This window comes from Mustela putorius, unplaced genomic scaffold (genome assembly GCF_011764305.1).
Source record: "Mustela putorius furo isolate JIRA1106 unplaced genomic scaffold, ASM1176430v1.1 tig00003845_pilon_pilon_pilon, whole genome shotgun sequence".
In the NCBI taxonomy this organism is placed as follows: Eukaryota; Metazoa; Chordata; class Mammalia; order Carnivora; family Mustelidae; genus Mustela; species Mustela putorius.
The window spans coordinates 55126922-55151387 of NW_025421998.1; the positions used below are offsets into that span (position 1 = coordinate 55126922).

Genomic DNA, 24466 nt, shown 5'->3' on the forward strand with positions numbered 1-24466 from the left:
ATCGGGAGGCGGGCGGGAGGGGGCGCGGCCGGCGGGGGCGGGGCCGGTTTCGCTCCTCCGAAGTCGGTTCGTCAGCGCGCTGGGCTGGCGCCTCTCGCCTCACGCAGCCATGGAGCGGCTGACCTTGCCTTCCGGCGGCGCCGCGGCGGTGGACGAGTACCTGGAGTACCGGAGGTGAGGCTGCGGCTCGGCGGGGCCAGGAGAACCCAGGCGGGCCGTGTCCCCCTCGCCGGAGGAGCGCGGGGGGTGCGGATAGGCGCCCTGCGCCCGCCTCCTGGGGCTCCGGGAATCCCGGAATCTGTTGTCCGGCTGCTTGGGGGGGCTGGGGGGGGGAGGTTTCGCTATCTGGATTTAAGTTTCGTCTTTTTGCAGTTAGATATTGTAGTGACATGTAGTTCCAAGAAGTCTCTTCCGAGGCTGTTTAAGAGGTCTCCCGCTTCGACTCCTTCCAAGGCGGATTATTAACTCTTCGATTTATGCGGAGGTCCAGCTGTTTTTTCTTTTTTCTTTCTTTCTTTCTTTCTTTTTTTTTTTTAAAGATTTTATTTGACAGAGAGAGATCACAAGTAGGCAGAGGGACAGGCAGAGAGGGGGCGGCGGGGGGGGGGAAGCAGGCTTCCCGCCGAGCAGAGAGCCCGATGCGGGGCTCGATCCCAGGACTCTGGGATCAGACCCGAGCCGAAGGCAGAGGCCTAACCCACTGAGCCACCCAAGTGCCCCCCAGCTGTTTTTTCTAAATGGCCATCGAAGAGTTCACACTGGGTACTCGGGCCTTATAAGAAATAGCAGAGTCGTTTGCATGTTAGTTTAGTAACAGGGTATGTCGTGAGCTTCCAGACGCGTCCCCAACCCCGGGGTGCAGGTTTTAGGAGAAAGACTGGTGTTTCGGCGGTTCCGGAGAAACTCCTCTTACGGAAATAGAAACAGAGCTGCCGCTTTGGCTCGAGGACGCCCCTCGCTGCCCTGGGCCCTGACAAAGCCTGATGCACCTGCGGAGACGTGTAATTTCCCCCCCGTCTCCCAAGAAAGGTTTTTGGCAGTTGGGAGTCTGGGTGAATGGGAATTCCTGGAGAGGTTATAGTAGGGGGATGTGGGGATGAGGGCGCCAGGGGTGACGGGGTCCGGGAGGAGGTGTGGGGGCGATTGTTGGGGGTGGTGGTGCGGGGTGGGGGCCGGGAGAGCTTGTGTATATATGCGGGAAGTGAGGCAGTCACTGCTCCGCCTGGGAAATCCCAGCGGCCTGGAAAACCTGAGCGAGAAGGGCTGCTCTGCCTAAAGGTGGTCGTTCCAAATCACCCCGGGTTGTTAGTGCAAACAGATTGCTTCACTGACCTTCACTCCTTCTGTCTCGGTCGTATAGTTTTGGGTAATAGCTAGAGATGTTTGGTAATTCTGAGCCAAGTAAGAGTGGGGAGCTTGATGGTTCAGTTCTCTTCCCCTGGTCCGGTGGGTCCCGGTAAGGCCGTGAGTCCTGTAGCCAGGACAGTTGCCACCCAGCGCTCACTGAGGGCTGGGCCGGCTTCTTTAGCCTCCAAGTCTCCAGGGCTTTGTGTTGACTGATAACGTAGATATTTAGATGTTTAGATACGTGGGTTGTGGGTCTCTGCTGTGGTCTCTTGCCTGGTCCAGAAAATGTTAAGACCTGGTGGAAAATTATTTTTGCAGCATATTAGTAATGCACATGCTCAGGCCCACTCCAGATCCTAAATTAATCTGAATCTGCATTTGAACTAGATCCCCTGCGGATTTTGTAACTACTGTAAAGTTTGAGCTGTGCTGGTTTGGCAGTCAAGTACAAATGATCTCCATCTTTAAGACCTGTGTTGATCTTTTTTTCCAGTACCTACTGATATATTACATGGTACCTATTATAATGTGAAATGATACAAAACTTTTCTCAGAATAAAATGCTCTTTGGGTTTTTTTTTTTTTACGATTGTGTATCTAAATTATTTAAGTAAGGAAGAAGGTTGTGATGGTTTCATAGCTTCTGAATTGGCTTTATTTATCTGTCCCAGCTAAAAGCTTGAAAGTATGGGAAAAAGTACGGATTGCACAAAAAATTAAGTAGCATTCTACAAACAACATCTTTCATGGCTTTTAAGGGGTGATATTTTTCGAGGAGAAATTTCTTTAATTTTGAACAAATTCTTTTACTTGTGCTTCCTTTTTCTCCAGGGATGCCAACTTTTAATTTCTTAAGGAATGAAGAAATAGTGGTGGCTTAATTGTTCCCATAAAACTTTGAAGTTAAAGTTTTGGAATTAAAGGATGATTACTGAATATATATGTGGGTTTGAGCTTGTGCAGATCCCAAGGTATTTGTGGGTTTCAACTCCTGGCCAGGATTTGGTTTCACATTACCCATGTTGTCTTCTGCACTGATGTTTTTTGTACTATTGCTTTTCAGGGGGAGGAAAATATTTGAATTTTTAGCAGTTTAGATTCTAGCTTTTAATGAAAAGAATGAGCATGTTTGCTTCAGAATCCAAGGAGAAACTGAAATTGAATTTGCGGTAATTGTCCAGTGGTAAACCTGGATCAGTAAAGTCAGATGTCATGAATTCACTGACTTTTTCTTTCTTTCTTTAATTTGGAATCCTCTTTCACTTGGGAAGCAAAAGCTTTATTCCTATGGGGTAAATTCGCTATTAACATAAACCCAAGGTAAAAAAAAAAAAATCAAATCTGAAGCAGCATTTCCTTTGACTATACAAGTATAGTTTAATTTGGGAGTGTAGTATTTTTGACCTGGAAAATAAATATTCAAGGCTTAAGAGAAGTTTTTGTTGTAGAATTGTTGGTGAGGACGATGGAGGGAAACTTTTTACTCCTGAAGAATATGAAGAATACAAAAAAAGAGTATTACCTATGCGCTTGCAGAACAGATTATTTGTGAGCTGGCGGTCACCAACTGGAATGGATTGTAAGCTTGTGGGTCCAGAGACACTATGTTTTTGTACACATAGGTAAGATATTGCTAAGTTTTCTGGTGATTAGAAAATGTAAAATTGTAGCAGACCGTATCTTCCTTCTATAAATAACATTATTATGTGATATTCTCAGTATTTCTCAATATTTAAAAGAAGGCTTTTATGTACTACCCTAGAAATGATCTAAAGTGGTTTTATTTATTTATTTATTTATTGCTATAATTAAAAATTTCTCTTATATCCTATTAGAACTCATTATGGAGTCCATCACCCTAAACATCTCTTCTCTTGCATTTGGTAAAAAAAGATTGGTGCCCCTGCAGCTTTGCCAAGGGTCTACTTCTCCCATGACTGGATAAGTTAGTAAAGGATGGGTCATCAGAATACAAAATTACTTTAAGAGTTGCTTGAGTGGACCCACACTGAACAGGTTACCAACCTACAAATAGAAGCATTTCTCCTTCAATTTACTAATCTCCCTTTGTGCTTTAAGAAACATGTTGTGGTGATACCTTTCTTTAAGCAAACAAAAATACAAGCACACAGCTTTTTATTACAAATGGTCCTTTTCCAAGTAAGGCATATGGAGGAAAGGAAAGGAAGGAGGCTCCAGCCACTGATTTTTATTGCCTATACTAGAGGTTTGTATTTGTCTGTGTTTGTTGTGTTCTACTTTACATTTTACTGCTATCACAGGACACAGCTATAAAGCTCAAAAGGACAAAGCTGCTTCTTGGAAAAATCATTGAACCTATTATGTATTTTCAGGTAACAACTTTTTAGCTTTCTGTTCCAAACAGAGCATGCAAGGAGAACTGCTCTGTTCTCATAGTTTCTGGGGCTCTCTCAGGAGAGACTCTGTAATAGTCGCTGTTTACATAGAGACTTGGCATCTGCCGAAGGTTGTTGAGCCGTTGCTAGGAGGAGTAATGTTGTATATAGATTGACTTGAAATTTATTTAGTAAGCCCAACTGAAAACACTGTGGAGGAATGGAGAATGAGGGTTATGTTGGTATCTTTCAGAGTTCAAGAGTAGTTTGGTTAATTTGTGGTTGGTTTTATCATTTATTCTTATACAAATTTAGTGTCAGTTTCATATATGTATAATTACGAAACATGGAATTAACGTTCATTTTGAACGTTCCAGCTTCCATGGAAAAGGTCTTTAGTACCAGTCACTCAGTGAGATCTCTTTCTAAACCGTTATATTTTCCGTTATAAACATTGTAATTATTATTAAGGTAAATGAAGAACATATAGCAAAATAGAAAACTCACCATCCAAAGCCAGCTGCTATCAATACATTTTACTATTCATGTTTTTTTCTTTACATAGCTCATTTCGTTGTAAATGATATGTGCATATAAATATTGAACAAGTTTTTAGTAACAGTCACAGAAATGTTTCTACATTGTTGTGTAGAAAATTTTTTTTTAAAAAAGATTTTATTTATTTGAGAGAGAGAGAGAGATAGTGAGAGAGGGTACAAGCTGGGAGGAGTGGGAGAAGCAGGCTCCGTGCTGGGCAGGGATTCTGACACAGGGCTCCAACCTAGGACTCTGGGATCATGACCTGAGCCAAAGGCAGACGCTCAACCGACTGAGCCACCCACATGCCCCCACGAATAAGATTTTTTTTTTTTTAAGATTTTATTTATTTATTTGACAGGCAGAAGATAACAAGCAGGCAGAAAGGCAGGCGGGGCGGGGCGGGGGGGAGTAGGCTCCCTGCTGAGTAGAGAGCCCAATGTGGGGCTCTATCCCACGACCCTGGGATCATGACCCGAGCAAATAAGATTTATTTTTTTTAAAGATTTTTGTTTATTTATTTGACAGATAGAGATCACAAGTAGGCAGAGAGGCAGGTAGAGAGAGAGGAGGGGGGAAGCAGGCTTCCTGCTGAGCAGAGAGCCCGATGCGGGGGGCTCGATCTCAGGACCCTGAGATCATGACCTGAGCCGAAGGCAGAGGGTTTAACCCACTGAGCCATCCAGACGCCCCGCAAATAAGATTTTTAATACCTGCTCAATATTCTAGCTAGTCCAGTGGTGTTCATTGTGTGTTCCTTAGAGCTATGAGGGATAGGAGGGAGTTTCAGCAGTACCTCATGGAAGGGCAGGTTAGAGGAAGGACAGACTCTAATTTTGTCTCTTTCCCTTGCTTTAACTCATTCTGCTTTTATCTATTTTATATATTATGGTTCTGTAAGCGATTTTATTTGCAGGAAGGGTTTCACTGCTAAAATTTTTAAAACTGTTGTCTATTGATTTACTTACTCGTTCCCTTATTAATATGTTGTGTATGTGTGTATATTTGTATTTCTGATACCATCTTTATGCACACAACTCTTTCTATGCCAGAAATATTTTCTTGAGGTGTATTTTTGAAAAATGAACTCTGGGTTAAAGGATTTTTTTTTTTTTAACCATTTAATTATTTTATTTTTATTTTTATTGACATAGAATTGATATGCAATGTTAGTTTCAGATGTGTAACAGTGATTTGATAATTATATACATTAGAAAATGCTGTATATGAAATTATATAAGCCATGGGAAGTATGTATGGATCTTTTTTAAGTTTCTTTTTTTTAATTTATTTTTTATTTTTTAAAGATTTTATTTATTTATTTGAAAGAGAGAGAGTCTGAGCATGAGAAGGGAGAGGTCAGAGGGAGAAGCAGACTCCCTGTTGAGCAGGGAGCCTGATGTGGGACTTGATCCCGGGACTCCAGGATCATGACCTAAGCCGAAAGCAGTTGCTTAACCAACTGAGCCACCCAGGCGCCCCTCTTTTTAAGTTTCTTGAAACATTAAATGAGAAAGTTTCTTCTATAACACTCTTGACAGCATTGTGAATTATGTCTAGTTTGAAAAAAATTGGTTCTCTTTGCTAAGTGGAAAATGGCATCTCATTGCTATTTTAACTTGTCCTACCTGGATTAATATTAAGAATAATAAATTCAATATTATTTTATTGAGTATCACCTGAAGAGCAGGAAGTGAGTGGTCTGTTTAAGAAAATTACAGTGTTGGGGCGCCTGGGTGGCTCAGTGGGTTAAGCAGCTGCCTTCGGCTCAGGTCATGATCTCAGGGTCCTGGGATCGAGTCCCGCATCGGGCTCTCTGCTCATCAGGGAGCCTGCTTCCCTCTCTCTCTGCCTGCCTCTCCATCTACTTGTGATTTCTCTCTGTCAAATGAATAAATAAAATCTTTAGGAAAAAAAAGAAAACTACAGTGTTTTAACAAGAGCTTTGGCTTTTAAAAATGTTGACAATTTACTTTGAAATTAAAAGTTAAAAATGGAATTATATTAAATGGAAAATGGAAAATTCCATAAAAATGGAATTATATTAAAATAAATCACATTCATATATGTTTATTGAACTCATTTCAGCTTTATAGCAAACCTATGAAAATAAATTTAAATAATGTACTTCAGTAGAAAGAATTCTTATAAAGAACTTCTTCCACACTCGTAGGTTGTATAGTTCCATATTGAAGAATCTTTAGTGGTATCTTAAGGGAATTTTATTTCTTTGTATATTGCTGTGATAATTTTTCTTAAATAACTAAAGATAAAAATCCAAAAGAGTGAAGGTTTTTTCCAACCAAAGCAATTTGTGACAGAGCTGACAGAAATACTGTAAGGGAGCTTATTTTTGCCTTACTAACAAGAACAGCAAATAAAAATAAAAAAACTTGAATAATTTTATATTTAACAGGACAGAAATTGTAATTTCCAGCAATCCCTGCATTGTTTTTATTTCTTTCCTTTCATTTGATTTTTTTTGGTAGGTATAAGCAACATAAAACTGACTTTGAAACGATTCCGCAGCAACGCCCCATCAGTCTCCCTTGCCGAGTGAGCGGCTGTGGGTGCAGGGCGTACCTTTACGTCCCTCTGAATGGCGCGCAGCCCATTCGCTGCAGGTGCAAGCACTTTGCGGATCAGCACAGCGCTGCACCCGGCTTTCTATGCAATGCCTGTGAGTACACACCAAGAGAATGTTTGTCTTTCTTTATTGAATATTTAATGCGTCTTTGTGCCAGTTTTGGTTAGTGCCTAGTCAATATTAAATAACTCAGAAAAGTTTGGTGGACAGCTACTCTAAAATGTTATTTTTGTGGAAAAACTGAGTTGTTTTGCAATCATAAGCCCAACTCTCATGGAATTCAAATAGGTTAAACGATAGTAGTAGATTTTAAAAATACTTAGATGTGATCTGATTTAAATTTTAGTTAGTTAATTTATTTTTAAATAGGCTCCACACCCAAAAGGGGGCTTGAACTCACAATCTTGAGATTTAGAGTTTTGTGCTCTCCTGACTGAGCTAACCAGGTGCCCCAGATTTAAATTTTTGAATGGGAGTTTTATCTACTAAATTCTATTGAGAGGTTTTTAGAAAGGATCTGATAAGTCGAAAAAAAATTTGTAATTTGCTGGCAGATTAGTATTTTATTGCCTAAAATACAGGCTGATGAGAAAAGGAAAAGGTAATATAACAATTTTAACACTTTATATGTGATAGCATCCTTACCTCAATACCTGTACCCAAATCGCAGCCCTTTCACTTGATCATCCTTTTAAAACCCCCTTGGCATAGGTAGGACATTATTTCAGTATTTTCTTCAGTAGATAGTTTTTCTAATTTTCATAGTAGTTGGAATTGAAATATGTTATAAAAGACTTTTAATGATGGGGCAGGATCAAATGTATTTTCACTCGCTAAGTATGGAAGTAGTTGGATAAAATTTATTATGCGCTTTGGTTCCCATACACATTTTTTAGAAGTGTGAGTGCGTAAAATTTTGTTAATGGTGTATTCTGGCCTCCACTTCTGTATGTATTTTTTTCTTTAATATATATAACACTTTCTTTCTTTTTTTTTTTTTTTACGGATTTTGTTTATTTATTTGTCAGAGAGAGAGAGAGAGAGAGAGACATTTAACTCGCAGAAGCAGGCAGAGTGGCAGGCAGAGGCAGAGAGAGAAGCAGGCTCTCTGCCAAGCAAGGAGCCCGATGCGGGACTCCATCCCAGGATCCTGTGATCATGACCTGAGCCGAAGGCAGCAGCTTAACTGACTGAGCCACCCAGGCGTCCCTATATAATACTTTCATTAAGATATAATTCACATACCATATAACTCATCCATTTCAAGAATACAGTTCAGTGGTCTTTAATATACTCATAGAATTGTGCAACCATCACCACAGTCAATTTTAGAACATTCTCATTGCCCCCAAAAGAAACTCCATATCCATTAGTAGTCATTCCTTATTCCTTCCTCTCCTTCACCCCTAGGCAACCAAGAATTACTTCCTGATTCTATGGACTTGCCTAGTCTAGACATTTTCATATGAATGGAAGCATAGAATATGTAGCCTTTTATAACTGGCTTCTTTCACTTAGCATAATGTTTGTATGAGTCATTCATGGTGTGGCAACGTATCAGTACTTCTTTGCTCTCTATTGTTAAATTATTCCATTGTGTCCTTTCTATGTTGTAGGTTGGCTTTCCCATAAAGCTTTTATGGGGCATTCATCCACAAGGAGGCCTCCACGTTCTCTACCTGGTCCTGCTACTGGGCTATCCACACCTGCTTTTAACTCCATATTTGAGGAGAGGGCCTACATTTCCTGGCTTTCCAGTGTTAGCCCAATTTCTTTTAGTCCTACTTGGTTTTTCCAGTACTTTTTTTCCTGCTATATACCTTACCTTACCTTACTTATTTCAGCATCTTACAGAACAGTGGCTGGAAGGGAGTTCGGGGGCTGGAGGCAGGAGTTTTAGAGGCCTGAGGATAGCATGTGAGGGATTCAGATTCGGGTCATTGTGGCCAAGCTGAGCATTTTTAGGGCAGACAACTTAGTACCTATATTTAAAGACCTTTGACTCCCTTCACATCTTGATTCAGGTTCCAAGTGTTCGGGATTCCATAGTTGCTTCACTTGTGCTTGCGGTCAGCCTGCATATGCTCATGACACAGTCGTGGAAACTAAGCAAGAAAGACTGGCTCAGGGAAAGCCAGTGGGGCAGGATGTCCCTTATGCAGCAATGGGAGGCTTAACAGGCTTCAGCTCACTGGCAGAAGGCTACATGCGATTAGATGACAGTGGGATTGGTAAGTGTCGATCAATGAAATGTGAGCTTGTCATATTGTTTTTATGTGTGCTGATGAGAGTGAAGCCCTATATTTGTTCCACACTTTATGTTCTTTAGTTTTTTCCAGAAACCATTCTCTTGTTTGATTTTTATTTTATAATAAAGGTTTTATTGCTACTATACACTATATGGTCATTATAGAAAACACACAAAAAAGATCACTCCTACTCCAATACTTGTATCCAAATCCCAACCCCCAACCCTCTTGTTTGTAATAGTTGAGTATTTCTTTTTATTTGATATGATACTTTATTTGTTGCTCTATTGTATGCAATTTTTTTTGCCATTATAGCCATCTCAGTTTGGAAACAGGCTTATGTCTGTGTGTGCATTTGCAGATGTATATGTATACATGTTATCACATTTATAATAATGTATGTACACACTGCTTGCATACATGAAAGTTTTAAGTAATATAGGGAAAAGTTCAGTTGGATATATCTTGAATTAGTCAAGGTAGCTGGATTCTTCTTCTTCTTTTTTTTATTTTTCTGAAGTTGAATAGGATTGGGAGAAGAATATGGTTCCTATCTACTTTAAATACTTCTGTGTGTATGGATTTTTTTTCTTGTATTCAGTTTTTTTCAGTATAAAAATTATATAAACGTGAATGAATATTTTCTTGTAAAAGATTCAAACAAGAGAAATGAAGTATTGTAAGACCCCCTTGAACACCTCTCTTTACCCCAGATCCTTTCCCAGAGGGTAATTTGCTGTCACTGATAATCGATAATTATATTTAATTGACAATTTATTTTTCTTTTTAACATATATTTTTATCGTAAATCTGAAGGCCTGTCATGTCAGAACACACAAATCTATTCAATTCTTTTACCGCCCCCCATAATATTCCACGCTATCAATTTATCAGGTTTTCTAAGCTATTTTGTCAATTTTTCTAAACCTTGTTCATGGCATTTAGATTGTTTTCATTTTTTTTTCTTTACAACTAGTCTTGCCAAAAACATCCTTGAACTTTCTTGCTTGTGTGCTACATAAATCTGACTCTAAGGTAGATACTGAGAAGCAGATTTGTTGGGTTGAAGTATGTGAAATTTCATTAAGACATTCTGTCAAATTGCCTTCCAAAAATGCTGTACTTGTTTATACTTTCTCTAGATGGTTTAGCTTCCCTATTTCTCACATTTATGCTGGTCACTGATATTGCAGACCCAATGTTTTGTCAGTCTGACCTGTGAAAATGTTCTTGTTTCAGTCTGATTTCCCTGGTTTAATAACCAGTAAGAGGAGAGTCTTCTCTTATTTATTGGCTGTTTAGCTTTCTGTGACTTGTCTGGTGTATATAAATGACTTTGCTCATTTTTGTATTTTTATCTTCTCTCGTTTATATATAGTTTTGTATAATCTATGTACTAATCTTTTGAGCTAATCTATATAATCCTTTGTACTAATACTTTTGTAGTAATCTATATAATCTGTGTACTAGTCTTTTGTCATTTATTTTGCAGATATCTTCTTCCAAGCTTTTGTCTTTTTTTTAATTTTTATTTTTTTATCCAGCTTTTAAATTTTGGAGGCAATTATATGATTATGTTTACCTTCATGCACTTTAATACTTAATTCCTTTTTTGTTTCTATGTTTAGCTTTTTCATGTATTTGGAATACATTTTTTGTGAAAATGTGAGGTATGTATAACTTCAGTTTTTGTGCAAATTGATGGCAAGTTATCCAAACACCATTCTTCCCCAAATAATTTGAAACTTTACCTTTCTCATATTTTGTTGTACTATTTTGTGGCATTGGCCTATTTGTCTATTTTGGGTCAATATTACTTATTTTTAATTATTATTCTTCATAGTATGTTTTGATATTTGGTTTGGTAAATGCTTCCTGTTTGTATTTTCTTTTTCTCTCAAGATTCCTTTGGTATATCTGTATTTTCTCTTCTAGGTAATTTTACAATTATATTGTTATATTCATACATAAATCATTTTTCAATTTTCGTAGGTGCATGATTGTATTAATCATGGAACTGTTACAGAAAACCCAGTTCCCAATGGCAAAATGTTGATGATGATTGCAGCTTTGTACTTCCACGAGTCTTTCCAGCCTCTTTATATCTATTAATGCATTTAATCCTCAAAATAACTGAGTTAAGCGCTATTATTACTCTTATTTTACAGATAAGGAAACTCAGCACAGAGAAGTACAACATATTTTTCTTTGTTATTCTGCTAATAAGTGGTAGGGCTGGGTTCAAACCAGTAATTGTTCAAGGCTAATTGCCTCTGCTTGCTTGTTGTCTATTTCTAGGCAACTACCATGCCATTTTCAGTGCTACAACTTTATAATAAATTAATATTTATTACTTCATTTCATTACTTCAGAATTTTCCTGACTTATTCTTACTCTCTAATTTTTTTCAGAACTTTGGCATTATTTTTCGACAGTATTCTATTATTACAAAACATTTTATTTTTACAAAAACATTCTATTATTTAGTTTATAATCATGTTGAATATATAGATTAATGTAGGAAAAATTAATATTTTATTTTTTATTTTATTTTTTTAATTAAGATTTTACATATTTGACAGAGAGCACACAAGTACAGAGTGGCAGGCAGAGGGAGAGGAAGAAGCAGGCTTTCCGCCGAGCAGGGAGCCTGATGTGGGGCTTAGTCCCAGGAGCCTGGGATCATGACCCAAGCACAAGGCAGCTGCTTAACTGACTGAGCCACTCAGGTGTCCCAAGAATTAATATTTTAAAATGTTGAGTCTCTGCATTTGTTTTCTGTGTAGCTGAGTAGAATTCTGAAGTTATCTTCATGAAAGTCCTCAATCTGTTTCATAATTTTCTTCATTTTATTTGTGGGTGTTTAATTTTTTTTTTATAGCTATCATATGTAGGGTTTTTTCCTTCCTTTATATTTTCTAGCTGATTATTATTTGTTTATTGAAAAGCAAATATTTTATGTTACTTTTGTTACCAGTTCTTTATTACTTAATGTTAGAGTTTAAATGTTTGGTCAGTGTTGTACATTGTGGTATTTTTGCCTTTTCCAATATTTTCTGGCTCTTACTCTTAACTAATTACAATGTCTTGTACTTGCAGAACCGTGCTAAGTAATAGTGGGAATAGCTGGCATCTTGCCTTCTTATGCCTTCTAGTATTTTATCACTTAGGCATCTTATAAAGAGAGAAAATCTCCTGCTTTTGGCCCTTAAGGGAAGGTGTGGTGAGGAAAGGTGAGAGTGAGGAGAGGAAACAAGAGGTCTTTGCCTTGATTTCAGATGTAGGGGAGCCTGGGGCAGAGGGACATCTGCTCTGTTAGCCATGTAGAGTCCTGGACAGAGATGACAACTTGCTGATTTGGTTCCTTTGTGATGCAGAAGGAGTCCATAATGCCCAGCTCCTATGGGTGGTTGGAAGGCAGCTGAGCCGTAAAGCAGTTGAGACATTTGTCATAGCAAGGGGATCCCAAGCAGAGCTAGAGGGTGGGTGCTCTGAGCTCTGAGGGATTCAGTAGAGGAAGTGGCAGGCATCCAGGGGTTTATACTTCTAGTGAGAGCAAGTGTGAGGTCCCACCAAGCTGTGAGACTAAATCTCCGCTTACCAGCCTTGAGCATTTGAGATCAGTAGTGCATGCAGCAAGCATAGGACAGCACAGGGGCCTCAGTGGACCTGAGCTCCTTCTCTTATATTTCTTCCAACCCCAAGAGAGAGGAGCTGGGGAAGGAGCGGGCGGAAAACTGAAAGAACAAGCAATTGTCCCACACTGTTCAGTTTATAAGAAAGGATTCATTTAAAAAACCAAATAGGATTAAGAGTTTATTTCCTTCCCTCTATCCACTGTGTGGGAAGAGGGATATAGGAGAGGTGGTGGTTTGTGAAGAATATAGAGCACTTAAAAATTTTCTCTACAGCTTCCTTCCTTTTGTTCCAAAAGTCAATGTATTTAGCAGTTGGTCTTTGTAATCTGTGGTGTGGGGTTGTGGATTTTCCTCATTTCACTGAATTTTTCTTTATTGTTCATACTTTGTTTTGAGATGGTTTCCCAGTGAGGAACATAGTAAAAATGCATTTATTCTGTCCTCTTCAACTATAGGTACTTTGTCTTGCTTTTGATAATATTTTTGTGACTGTATTAAGGTTTTGTACCATTTTGTCATAGTTACATTCATGCATAACTTCTTTTTTCTGTGAAAAAGATCTCTGAGAAGTACAAATATACTTCTAGCTAATTCCCTGTACTTTATATGGCAGATAAAAATAAAAATTTTTTTATAGAAAAATTTTTTCTAATTAATCTGCTGAGGTTCTAATTTATTTTACATTGAAATAACTTTTGTATCCTGAAAAATGGAGATTTAATTTTCATTCTTCATATATTTTGTTCCTAGGTGCACCTTCGATTGAATTATTAGATTCTCCAGCTACAGCCATGGACCACCCATTTCTAAAAGCATTTCAAACATCATCTAGTTCTTCTCCACTGACAGATGGTAATGAAATTAAACTGACAAACATTTTGGGGGGTAGTAAAAAAGAATGTAGATTGATTCATTTTCTAGATCTTTTTTCTTCAGTATTACCACAATTTGGTTATCATTTTATTTTTAAATTGGCCTTGTACTGAGAAGCAAGGAACTTCTTTTTTTTTTTGAAAATTGCTAAATCTAACAATTATGAAGATTCTAATAATACAATAATTTGAACTTTTAAAACCTTACATGTTATTGCTTTGATATCTGAATAAGAGACTCCTTTAGTGGCTTTCCTAAGCAGGATCTAATCCAGTGATAAGTATAGGTTAGAAAGGTTTGTCCTTTATAAATTATACCTATAAATTATACATGTACATTATACATATATATTAATTTTATTTATTTTTAAGCACTAGTATTCTATTTCCTTTATTAAGATAAGAAAAAAACATTGAAGAGGAATTTTTATGATGCAGTAGGTATTGAATATTTACAAATATTTTTAAATGAGAATTTTCTTTTTATTTGTATTATCATGCAGCCTTTTCATGTACCCTGACTTTCTCCACAAGGGATTTTTGGGCAGCTTACACAAACAACACCCAACAAAGTTATGTGAAAATATAGATAAAAGAAACCAAAACCAAGAAAAAGGACACAGTTGTGTCAGCTTTCAAGGTTGATGTAATTGCTGCTGATGTGATTAAGCTTCAGTTATGACAAGTGTAATGGTAGTGAAGGCACAGAGGAAGGTGTGATCAGTTAAATACTTTTCATTATTAGAAAGATACTCATCTATTATTATGGATTCCTCAGTGCTCATGAAAGTTATACTAGTGCTGGATTTTAAAGATGTCTCTATAGTGTGACACTCAATGATGTGGTGACCCACGGTTTTTCAGAACTGTTTTTCAAAAGACACAGGTACACAAGTCTGCCTGTGGTCCTGAGAAACCAGTTACCCAGGCCTTCTCGGTATGGGGGCAGGACAGAGACGGTTTCCCATCCCAAGGCTCAGCCTTTAGATCTTTCAAGATGGTGGTGACGAAGTCCCCAGGCTGGCAGGGCTTCTTCCTCTTACCTCCGTCCGGCCAGATGTTTGCTCTGTCTGGTCACTGTCCTGGTACTGGGCTATTTTGTGTGGGTTGTTTTGTGGCCTCAGAGTATCCCTTGTCAGAGCCTTGGGCCTCTTGGCTGCTTCACTCAGGATTTCGTGGATCATCATCACACTTTCTTATATGTGGCCACTGGCTTGCTTGGCTGATTCATGTGGGAGAGTCCTTGTTAGCCATGGTTTTGTGTAAGTCTAAAGACATCATGTCTGGATGGCTCAGCTACTTTCGTTCCTACAAACTTTCCTCTTTGGGATAACATCTCTCTCCATCTTGATTGCTTATGGACGCAAATCCAAAAAACACACTCAAAGAAGATATCCAAAAACTTTCTCTGCACTTTTGACATTCAACTTCACTGTTTTGGGGGTGGGGGAGGGGAATGCTGGGGAATGCTGAGTTTACTTGATCTTTCTACTTTCCGGAAATTGAAGACCCTCTACTTATTCGATATTCTTTCATATGCTCTGGTTGAGCTTGACCAAAAACAGGAAAGGATTTAAGCTTCCTAGTTCTGCAGACTCACCTATTTGGCCGAGGGCTTCCAGCTGCCTTCTTGAGGTCCTTGGCAGTGTTGGTGCTCTTTCTGTCGTCTGGTTGAAGCTGTGTACTTAAACTGCTTGTTGGTATAACTTTGCTCGCACCTTCTGACTAAGACACCATACCCTTACCACCCTGTCTGAGCTCTCTTTTCCCCCAATTTTCCCCACCTTTCTGAACCAAGACAGAGCAACACTTCCACCATACATCACTCCCACACACACCAGGCACCTGTGAGGCCGGATCTTATCCTCTCAAACTTCCCTTTCTCACACCACCAAGAAACATAAGGAAGATAAGCACGTGCCTGGAATGGGCCAGGCCACACAGTAACCTAGAGGCACAGAAGATGCGCTGAGTACCAAGAGGAGAGGATGGAGGAGTGCTGTCCCTGATGCAGCTGGCCAGAAGCCGCCTTTTCCTCCACGTGGCCCCGAGGACAGCACTCTGTGGTGTGCAGGTGTTTGATGGCCCCTGCTAGATGGCTCCTTCCGGTCAGGATCACATCTTAGACAGCTTGATCGTTTTCCAGCGCCTGTCCCTTTGCTTTGCACACAGGCGTTCCGTCAGTGTTTTCTGAACCATGGACGGAAACTCTGAATTAACTTTCCACTTGTTCAGTAACATTCCAGTTGTTATCTGAAAACTGTGGACCCCGCTAGTGTATTCTGTTCTCAAAGAAAGCACAGCACTGCCCTTGAATGGTGGTACCCCCCTTCTGTGGGTCCCCCCTGTAAGAAACCTGTATCTTTTCCACACTTGCCTATTTTTAGTCATTTTCTCCAGACTCTGTAACATCTCCCTCCAGCCTCAAACACAGACAGTCCAGAGCTAGAAGTTCTAACTGGAAGCTAGTTACTACCTCTCCCACTCAGCTGGTTAGACCTTTTTACTGCTGACTGGTGAGGGTAGGAGGGTCACTGACTCTGTCCCCTGATCTTGGCAGAATGTCACCTGGGAGCCCTTGGGTTTCCTTTCCTGGAGGACCACTTGTCTATTGTCTGGGAACTAGACCTTGTTTTCCTTCTATGATGCAGTAGGGCATGTTCTCACTTTCAAGAAACGATCTATGAGAGACAGCCCCCTCCCCTACAAAAGAGGCCCCAAATAAGAGTACAATCCTGAAAGATTATGAACTATGAATTGTTTCTGATGGAGATCACTTTTTACAACTAAATCTTGGTTTTCCTGTTTCTCTTGTGATGAAGGGATTACCTTTTGGTAAGGAAAAAGGTTTTAGAGATTTTTAGTTAGACATCATGGAAATACAACCCAGATTTTTTAAAAGCATGGTTCCCTCATGAGAAATAATAATGCAATAATATTAACCGTTACAGCAACAATATGGCAGATTATTGAATGAAATGAATTAACTTGAATAAATGAAGTGACTTGTCTTCTTAAAAAAAAACTCTCTTTCAGCAAATGTAGCATGTGGTTGCTCATTTCTGATAGACACTTTGATGAAAGTGGTAAAATACCATTTTACCAGGTAAATGGCAATATACCATTAAACTGCAACTCACTGAGAGTGATTCTACAAGCAGCTTAGCTCAAATGGTCCAGCATGATTCAGGAAAAGACCCAGAGTTTTGAGATGAATGGATAGATAGCACGTATTCTTAGCACTTTTTCCTTCTTTTTCTTAAGTCTTTTGTTAGATGATTGACAGAGTGTGGTTATACACTGTGGTGATTCGAGTTATATGATTTTGTGCTGCTGGTTGAGGGTAAATTTAACTGCCATGTGTGTTCAGGTTGATACTCTGTTTTGGAAATGAGGGGACCCTACCAACACGTTCACCTGAAAAGGGAGGTGAACTTTTCCATGGAGCTGGGCTCTTAGTGCACCTACAAAGAAAACTTGGTTTTCTTTCCCGAAGCAATTTTAAATTCCTTTCACAACTCACACTAGTGCTTGTTTAGTTTTAAAAAGTGAACACCATGGAAAATTCCTAAAATTATTTTAGTTTTGAAAAATTTCAAAGCAGGTATTATCTTGGTTGCTTGTACAGACTGCCACAGCCCAGTCAGGTGCTATACCAACATACCATAGACTGAGTAGCTTAAGCACAATTGAAATTTAATTTCTCACAGCTCTGGAGACTGGAAGTCCAAGATCAGGACGCCAGCATGGTTGTGTTCTGGTGAAGGCCCTCTTCCTGATCCCCGGCTGGGCTGGCCCTTCTCATTATGTCCTCATATAGTGGAACAGTTGAGGGATTTCTGTGCGGTCTCTTCTGTAAGAGCACTAATCCCATTCATGAGGACTCCACCCTCCTGAGCACCTCCCAAAGACCCCACCTCCTAACACCATCATGTGGGGCATTGGGATTTCAACAAATACAAACATTCAGACCTTGGCTTAAGTCTTCTGTAATTACTTTTGTGCATTATCTGTTATGGTGTTATGTGAATTTCTAGTTTTGCTACAAAATTTAAAATGTAAGTCCAGCAAAGCTAAGTGTGCTCTTGTGTGAAATAGCTGTATGTTGTTATTTAGTATGAACTAGTTGCTCATTAGGAGAATGTTTGCCAATGAAAATTACTTTATCTTGCAGTGCTCTGCTTTTTAAAGAATTAGGTAGGACACCTGGGTGGCTCACTTGATTAAGTGTCGGACTCTTGATTTTGGCTTAGGTCATGATCCCAGGGTCTTGGGATCAAGGCCTGTGTCAGGCTCCATGCTCAGTGGGGAGTCTGCTTGAGATTCTCTCTCTCCCTGTCCGTTTGTCCCTCTGCCCCCTAAAAATAAAGGAATTAGGTAGTAGGATCTATTACTATTTAGACCATTCTGGTTTGAAAAATTAAAAAAAAAATTACTGGTAAGAGGAAAGTTTTCTTTCTGCCTTTTTTCTTTTTTTAAAAGCCCAGCAGAATTTATAATTCCATAAATATATTACTTAGAGTTATTTTTTCCTTATTAGTAGGTACAAGTAGTCAAGTTTCTTCCTTAAAGAGACCTGAAGAGGATGATATGGCTTTCTTTGAAAGACGATACCAAGAAAGGGTAAGTTTGTTTTATTAAGCATTTGATTTGTGACAAAAACACAGTAGAATCACATATTGATTGTGGATCATCATTAAAAATAATTTATAAAGCCTTAACTTACAGCTGGTGTTAGACCTTGAGACTTATTTAGAATGATTCAGAGAGAACTAGAATGAGTCAATAATATATATATAATGTAATAGTTAATTTCTGAAGGTCATAAAGATTGTCTAAATAGATAAAACTGTCAATAATAAACATCAGCTATCAGTAGATTTGTAAATTATATGTACTTTGAGTTCTTTTTTTTTAAAGATTTACTTATTTATTTATTTTAGAAAGAGAGACAGCATGTGCGCACATGGGCATGGGTGGGAGGAGGGGCAGAGAGGGAGGGAGAGAATCTCAAGCAGAGGCCCTGCTGAACGAGGAGCCTAATGGGGAGCTCAGTCTCACAACCTTGAGATCCTGACCTGAGCCAAAATCAAGAGTTAGACACTCAACTGACTGAGCCACCCAAGTGCCCCTGTATCTTGAATTCTTAATATGTAATATTTCTTCTCAGTGCATTCAAGGTATATCTAGACTTGAATTAAAATTACCCATTAGCCTTTAAGAAACTGAACACTAGATATAAATGTATTTAAGCAATTCCCAGGGCTCAATAACTATAGTATTGATGTGTTCCTAGCTTTCAGTAGTGATAATTTGCCTCAGTCCTCTACCACACTATAAACTCCTAGGGGAAAAACAGTACTTTATTCTTCTTTATATTTTCCCCAGAACTAACTACAATGCCTTGTACATAATAAGTTTTCAATAAATATTTATGGGAAATTGAAAAAAGAAACATACTAATTGATAGTCAGTTTCATACATGTCATATCATTAGACATTTGATGTGTTTCATGGTGGTCATATTTGAGAGATTTGTTTTTGTTTGTTACCAGATGAAAGTATATTGGTTTGATGAGATATGGGGGATGGTATCTGACCACATGGTAACATTCTCCAAAATGCTTTCTTAGGATTATTTTATAGTTGCTCTGTGGGTATTTATTAACTCTCCAACTAGGTAATAAGTGCCATGAAAGTAAAGCCACTTTTGTCACTTTTTGTTGTAGCTTGTTGAGTAACAGAAGGTATGGAGAAAGAAGACCATTAAATAAATTTACCTCCTAAGAGGAAAGGGAGTAGAAGACAGAGAGGGCAGCTTGGTTTTTCTGAAGAAGAATTTTGAAATAGAGGGGGAGAGTCCTGGATATGATTTAAGGCAGAGCTAGAAATAGAACTTTTTTCAGTGATGAAAATGTTCTTTCCCTATTGCAGCTGTTCATCATGTGTGGCTAGATAGGTCTGATTTTAAAAAAATTAGAACTTAAAATTATTTTCCTCGGTCACAGCAGCCACATTTCAGATACTCAGCAGACCACATATGGCTAGTGGCTACCTTGCTGGAGAGCTCTCATCTAAGAGAAAGAAGTAGTAGTAGGATCTCAGGGAGGGAGATGAAATGGCCAGAGTGAGGAAAAAGAATGCTCTTTTTACAACATCATTAAGGCTAGACTTTTAATCACATCACTCTCCATTTCTGGAATACAGGAGTTCACAGCTGAATTTTAGTTTTCCCTTTAGAGGCTTATGAGGGACAGGGTTCCAGAACTCCTTCCTTCCCTCCTTCAGGAGCCTGGGTCATGCTGACTGCCTTGAAAACATGCTGGTGGTATTTGCTTGTGGGAAGACAATGGCGGGAGTGATTGTTTTAGAGGATATATGCGGCCAATCCAGATTGCTTATTATAAATAGACTGAGAATTTATGGATTTACAAGATGTCATTTATAACTCTCCATCTTGTGTGATTTATGAATTTACGAGGCACAGCTTATAAACTTCCCAGCCTGTGTGATTAATGGCATATAAAAACTAAGAAGCTCAACAACTTCCTAAACAACTTCCTCTGAGCTGACGTGTACTACTACTATACATGTTGTTAGTACTTGAATTTTACTCCAAAAAACCAAGATATGCACTGTTGAGGGAAAAGGGATGATTAGGAAGCTAAATCTGGTGGGTCACAAACCCTTTAGAAAGCAGTATGATGTCTGTATCTGGTTTTGCTTGTATCATGGTGCAGTGGTAACCTTTAGTGTGGAGAAGACTTTACCGTTAAGTGTGAGTTGATTCTGACAGTTGAAGCCTTTGTGGTAATGCAGTTTACTAATTACTTTTAGGTATTATTGAAGAGTTGCTTCATTTCTTCTTTTATATATTAGGTCAAGTTATTTTCTTCCATTGTGGATGACCCTAGGTCTCTTATCTCTAAGAAAGGAGAATTTTATTTAGGAAAATTTGTCAAAGATGAACTAGGTGCAAGGTGCTATTGCTGTGAGTGCCAGGAAGCTGAAGAAGAAACAAAGGGAGAGGAGGAGGTATCTTTGCTCATCAGACCCTAGATTAGATGGATGTATTTGCTAAGTATTATTTCAAGTGAGAAAGCCCTACTTTGGCTATGTTTGGTTGTTGAGCATCTTGTCTCTTTGATCTTACTATAAATTGAACACTTGGCCCTAAATGAGAGAGGAAAAGGGACTAACATTTGTTGATTCCTTATTAAGTACCTGGATTTTATACATATGATCTCATTTATACTTTTAGAACAACCTTGAGAAGTACCTATTATTGTGACATTTTTTTTTTAACAAATGAGAAAACTGTTGGTTGAAAAACTCACTTCGAATAGTTAATAAATGCTAGAGTTAAGATTCAGATGCTCTTCTCTGTGACCCCAAAGATTATAATCTTTACCTTAGTATAGGTTATTCCTTTGGGGATCCTTCAGATGACTTGTTGACTAATACAGTGTACAAGAGTGATATGAATGTATGGTTTTTGAATGAGGTTCCCAACCAACTCAGAGAGGAGAGAGAGGGGAAAAATGGGGATGAGATAGAGGTGAAATATATAGATTTTATTACTGAGAAGTTATTATTTACAATTTGATGAGATCGGATAGACTGGTGTTACTAGATTCCTTCTGGTTTCTTGATATTATTCCTATCACCTTAGAAGATAGGAGGCCCTCCACCCACAATGCCCCATACTTTCTGTCCCTTTCTCTTACAGGGATAAGTCAATGTGTGCTGCCTCAGGGAATTGTAAGAGGCAAATGGGCTTTGTGTTCTCTGGGGTCTTTTTTCCCATAGAAAGGATTTAAATGTTTCTAAAGGTCAGAAGGCCACTACTTAGGATCTGGCTCAGTGGGTTAGGCCGCTGCCTTCGGTAGTGATCTCAGGCTCCTGGGATCAAGGCCCGCGTCGGGCTCTCTGCTCAGTGGGGAGCCTGCTTCCTCCTCTCTCTCTGCCTGCCTCTCTGCCTGCTTGTGATCTCTCTCTGTCAAATAAATAAATAAAATCTTTAAAAACAAAACAAAACAAAAAAAAACCCTGCTTCTTTGCTTCAGGTACACTGGAGGGTAACCTTCAGGGAAGTAACTGTGGAAATGTGAAAACCAGAATTTCAGGAAACTATCCTTAAAGCAGCCTATGTTCCAGGGATAATCCAGCTGCATTAAGTGTGTTAATGTGCATAGACAGGATGTAAGGTTATGTATTTAAGCTTTTATAAAACAATTTTTTTTAGTGGCAGTTAAAATTAATTTATTAATTTTCTCCAAAGCAATATTCACTATATGTTATTTTTATTAAAATGCTTTTGCAAAGTTGAAATCATACCATATTTTAAAAATGCAATTGAGGGGGTGCTTGGGTGGCTCCGTGGGTTAAAGCCTCTGCCTTCGGCTCAGGTCATGATCTCAGGGTCCTGGGATCGAGTCCCGCATCGGGCTCGCTCTCTGCTTAGCAGGCAGCCTGTTCCCTTCTCTCTCTCTCTGCCTACTTGTGATCTCTCTCTCTGTCAAATAAATAAATAAAATCTTTTAAAAAAAATGCAATCTACTATTAGATTTTGCTTTAGAATTTAGCAGCTTAATCACTGCTAAATAACTCTGAAATTCCTGGGATTAATGAGACATGAATCCAAATAAAGTGTGTACAACTTTTTTTCTTTAGAATGTTTTACAGATTATTTTATCAACAAATATTCTAACTTTACAGATAAAAATGGAAAAGGTTGCTAAGCAGAAAGGAAAAGCACCATCAAGTACAAAACCTTCATGAAGACCATTGGGAAAAATTAAAACCATCATCCAAATAGGTCTTGTTTGTGTTTGTTTAAATACATCAATACAGTTTATTTTCTCTTGAATTATTTACTTATTTTACTATGTAAATCTGTCATTTTGGTTGTTTCCTTAATTTATTTAAACAAGTGAAAATTATATTACTTTTATCAAAATTCATGATTACTATTTTGTATATACTTTTTATCTCTCCTAACAAATGAGGTTGTTTTCATATTAGTCAAAACCTGAAAATACAGTAACTGTTTTTAGTCTGTCATAATTTAACTTTTTGAGGTTATTTAAAAAATTAAGTAGGTTATTTTGGGTTTTGAATAAATGTATAAGGAACACTATTTAAAAATAGTAAGTTAAAATCCCTATTTTTTATTTTTCAAACTTTGTAATCTTGATTTATGTTTTTAAATAAAGTGTATTTAAAAATTATATAATCATTTTCTAGTGGTGTCTACTGATTTTTAAGTAGTTTTATTGATTATGCATTTTATGTAACTGTATTGAACTTCTTGTGTGCCACCTCAAATCCTCTTGCCTGCACCTCTTACTCCTGGACTGCTGTGAAACACTTCCAGGCAAGCTTCTGACAGCTTCTCATGGAAGCCATTTGATGGCATTTCATCTTGAAAACATTTCATGATTCCCTTACTTTTTTCTCCAGGTATCCTCTGACAGTGTGGCTTAGGATTGCCTACTGGAGCCCCTCTGCCATCATAGATGTGTGAAAGATATGGAGGAGTTAATGACCTTGGGGCCACCCTTGACTTATGAATAAATGCTCTCTCTTCCATCAGCTGGGAGAATTCTCAGATGCCTTTCATAAGGCATTTTCTTCAGAAAATTCTTTGGGATTGAGTACCAGTCACCTCTAGCAGTGGCCAACTCTGTAATACATTCTTATGTTAGCTTTTTTTAACTTCTCCCTTTCTCATCCATCTCTCTGGTTCTCTCAGATTACTTCTCAAATAAATACCTGTATGTGAGTATTTGTCTTGGGCTTCACTTTTGGGTGGTGGGTAAACACAAGCCAAGAGGGATACCAGGAATGGCCTTAGAAAGCAAATCCTCTGGGTGGGAGTCTATGACTGGATCATTCGCTGGACAGATGACAATAAAGACCCCATAGCTAGTGCTAAATGGCATAGTGATAACTCCTGTCATGTGGATGGGCCACAGTTATTGTACTGGATTTGGGTAGAGTGCTGGTGGAAGGTGAAGTATTACGTTATATAGTAGCTGTGGCATTACAGTGGAATGGAACTAATGGAAATGATAAAGATAAAGGTGTTGGTTAGTTTTTATTAACTGCTTTAACAACCTCGAAAATAGAAAATGACATAGGCTCATGTTAGCTATTTAAGTCAAGGCCTGCTGTGAAAGCCAGAATGCCTCTATACCTCCATTTAAGGAAAAATCTCATCTGTAGATGCTGGCAGTCTGTGCTGACAATCCAACCCAAATAGAAAAGGTGGCAAAGATGCAAAGGAAATGGAAGTCACAACCTCGATTATCTCCTCTAAACAAAGTCAGCATGCCGATAGGAGAAGATTGGAATGTTGAATCATAGAATGGGAACATTTGTGTTGGTGAACCTCAGAATCTTGAACCCTCATGTTTCCTTGATTCCCTGAGCCACAGAAGTGGCCTCCTTTCCTCCACTTTGCTGATAGCAGTCTTCACTTGCTTGGAAATCCTGCAAAGAATTTATCTGGGGCACTTGCATTGTAAGATGATACTTGTCCTCCTTAAGACTCACCCCTGCTACCTCTTCTTAACTCCCGTGCTGATAACTAGGATCAGGTCTCAGCATACCCTAAGTGGGGAAATACAGTCCTTTCTATAGGAGGATAGCTTACAATCTGAATGAACTGCAGGTTCTGGTTAAAATGTTTTGGCAGGAACCCAGGAAACATGCCTGGGAGTAGGTCTTGAGGATGTTGGAGGAGGATGAAACATAAGGCTTGATAGGAGAGAGTGACATGGTAGCACTGACTTGGGTTTTAATGCTTTAGATATTTGGAGTTGGTTCTAACATACTTGCTAGGACGGCATCTAGAAGATACGGTGGAAATGCTAGA

The 24466-nt window shown here is 38.7% G+C and overlaps 1 protein-coding gene across 6 annotated transcripts; it reads left to right on the forward strand.

The window, feature by feature from the left end:
• The first annotated feature begins 34 nt into the window (after positions 1-34).
• FAM221A (family with sequence similarity 221 member A) lies at positions 35-23371 on the forward strand. 6 transcript variants are annotated; one of them, XM_013051652.2, is made up of 8 exons: positions 39-174; positions 2796-2969; positions 6731-6921; positions 8853-9059; positions 13466-13567; positions 18128-18210; positions 22306-22405; positions 23050-23371. In XM_013051652.2, exons 1-7 carry the CDS (start codon positions 110-112, stop codon positions 22366-22368), a joined length of 885 nt encoding a protein of 294 aa, XP_012907106.1. In that variant the 5' UTR covers positions 39-109; the 3' UTR covers positions 22369-22405; positions 23050-23371. The 6 variants fall into 6 exon arrangements, 5 of the variants coding, with proteins under 5 accessions (XP_004743380.1, XP_004743383.1, XP_012907106.1 ...); XM_004743322.3 differs by lacking the exon at positions 23050-23371 and adding an exon at positions 2179-2318 and having other exon boundaries at positions 66-174; positions 22306-22404; XR_006601342.1 differs by lacking the exon at positions 18128-18210 and having other exon boundaries at positions 35-174.
• Positions 23372-24466: the final 1095 nt, after the last annotated feature.

Coding starts and splice junctions, on each gene's coding strand:
- FAM221A (XM_013051652.2), top strand. CDS start 110: ATGGAGCGGCTGACCTTGCCTTCCGGCGGCGCCGCGGCGGTGGACGAG. Junction 6,922..8,852: donor CGGCTTTCTATGCAATGCCT/GTGAGTACACAC, acceptor ATCTTGATTCAG/GTTCCAAGTGTTCGGGATTC. Junction 9,060..13,465: donor ATTAGATGACAGTGGGATTG/GTAAGTGTCGAT, acceptor TTTTGTTCCTAG/GTGCACCTTCGATTGAATTA.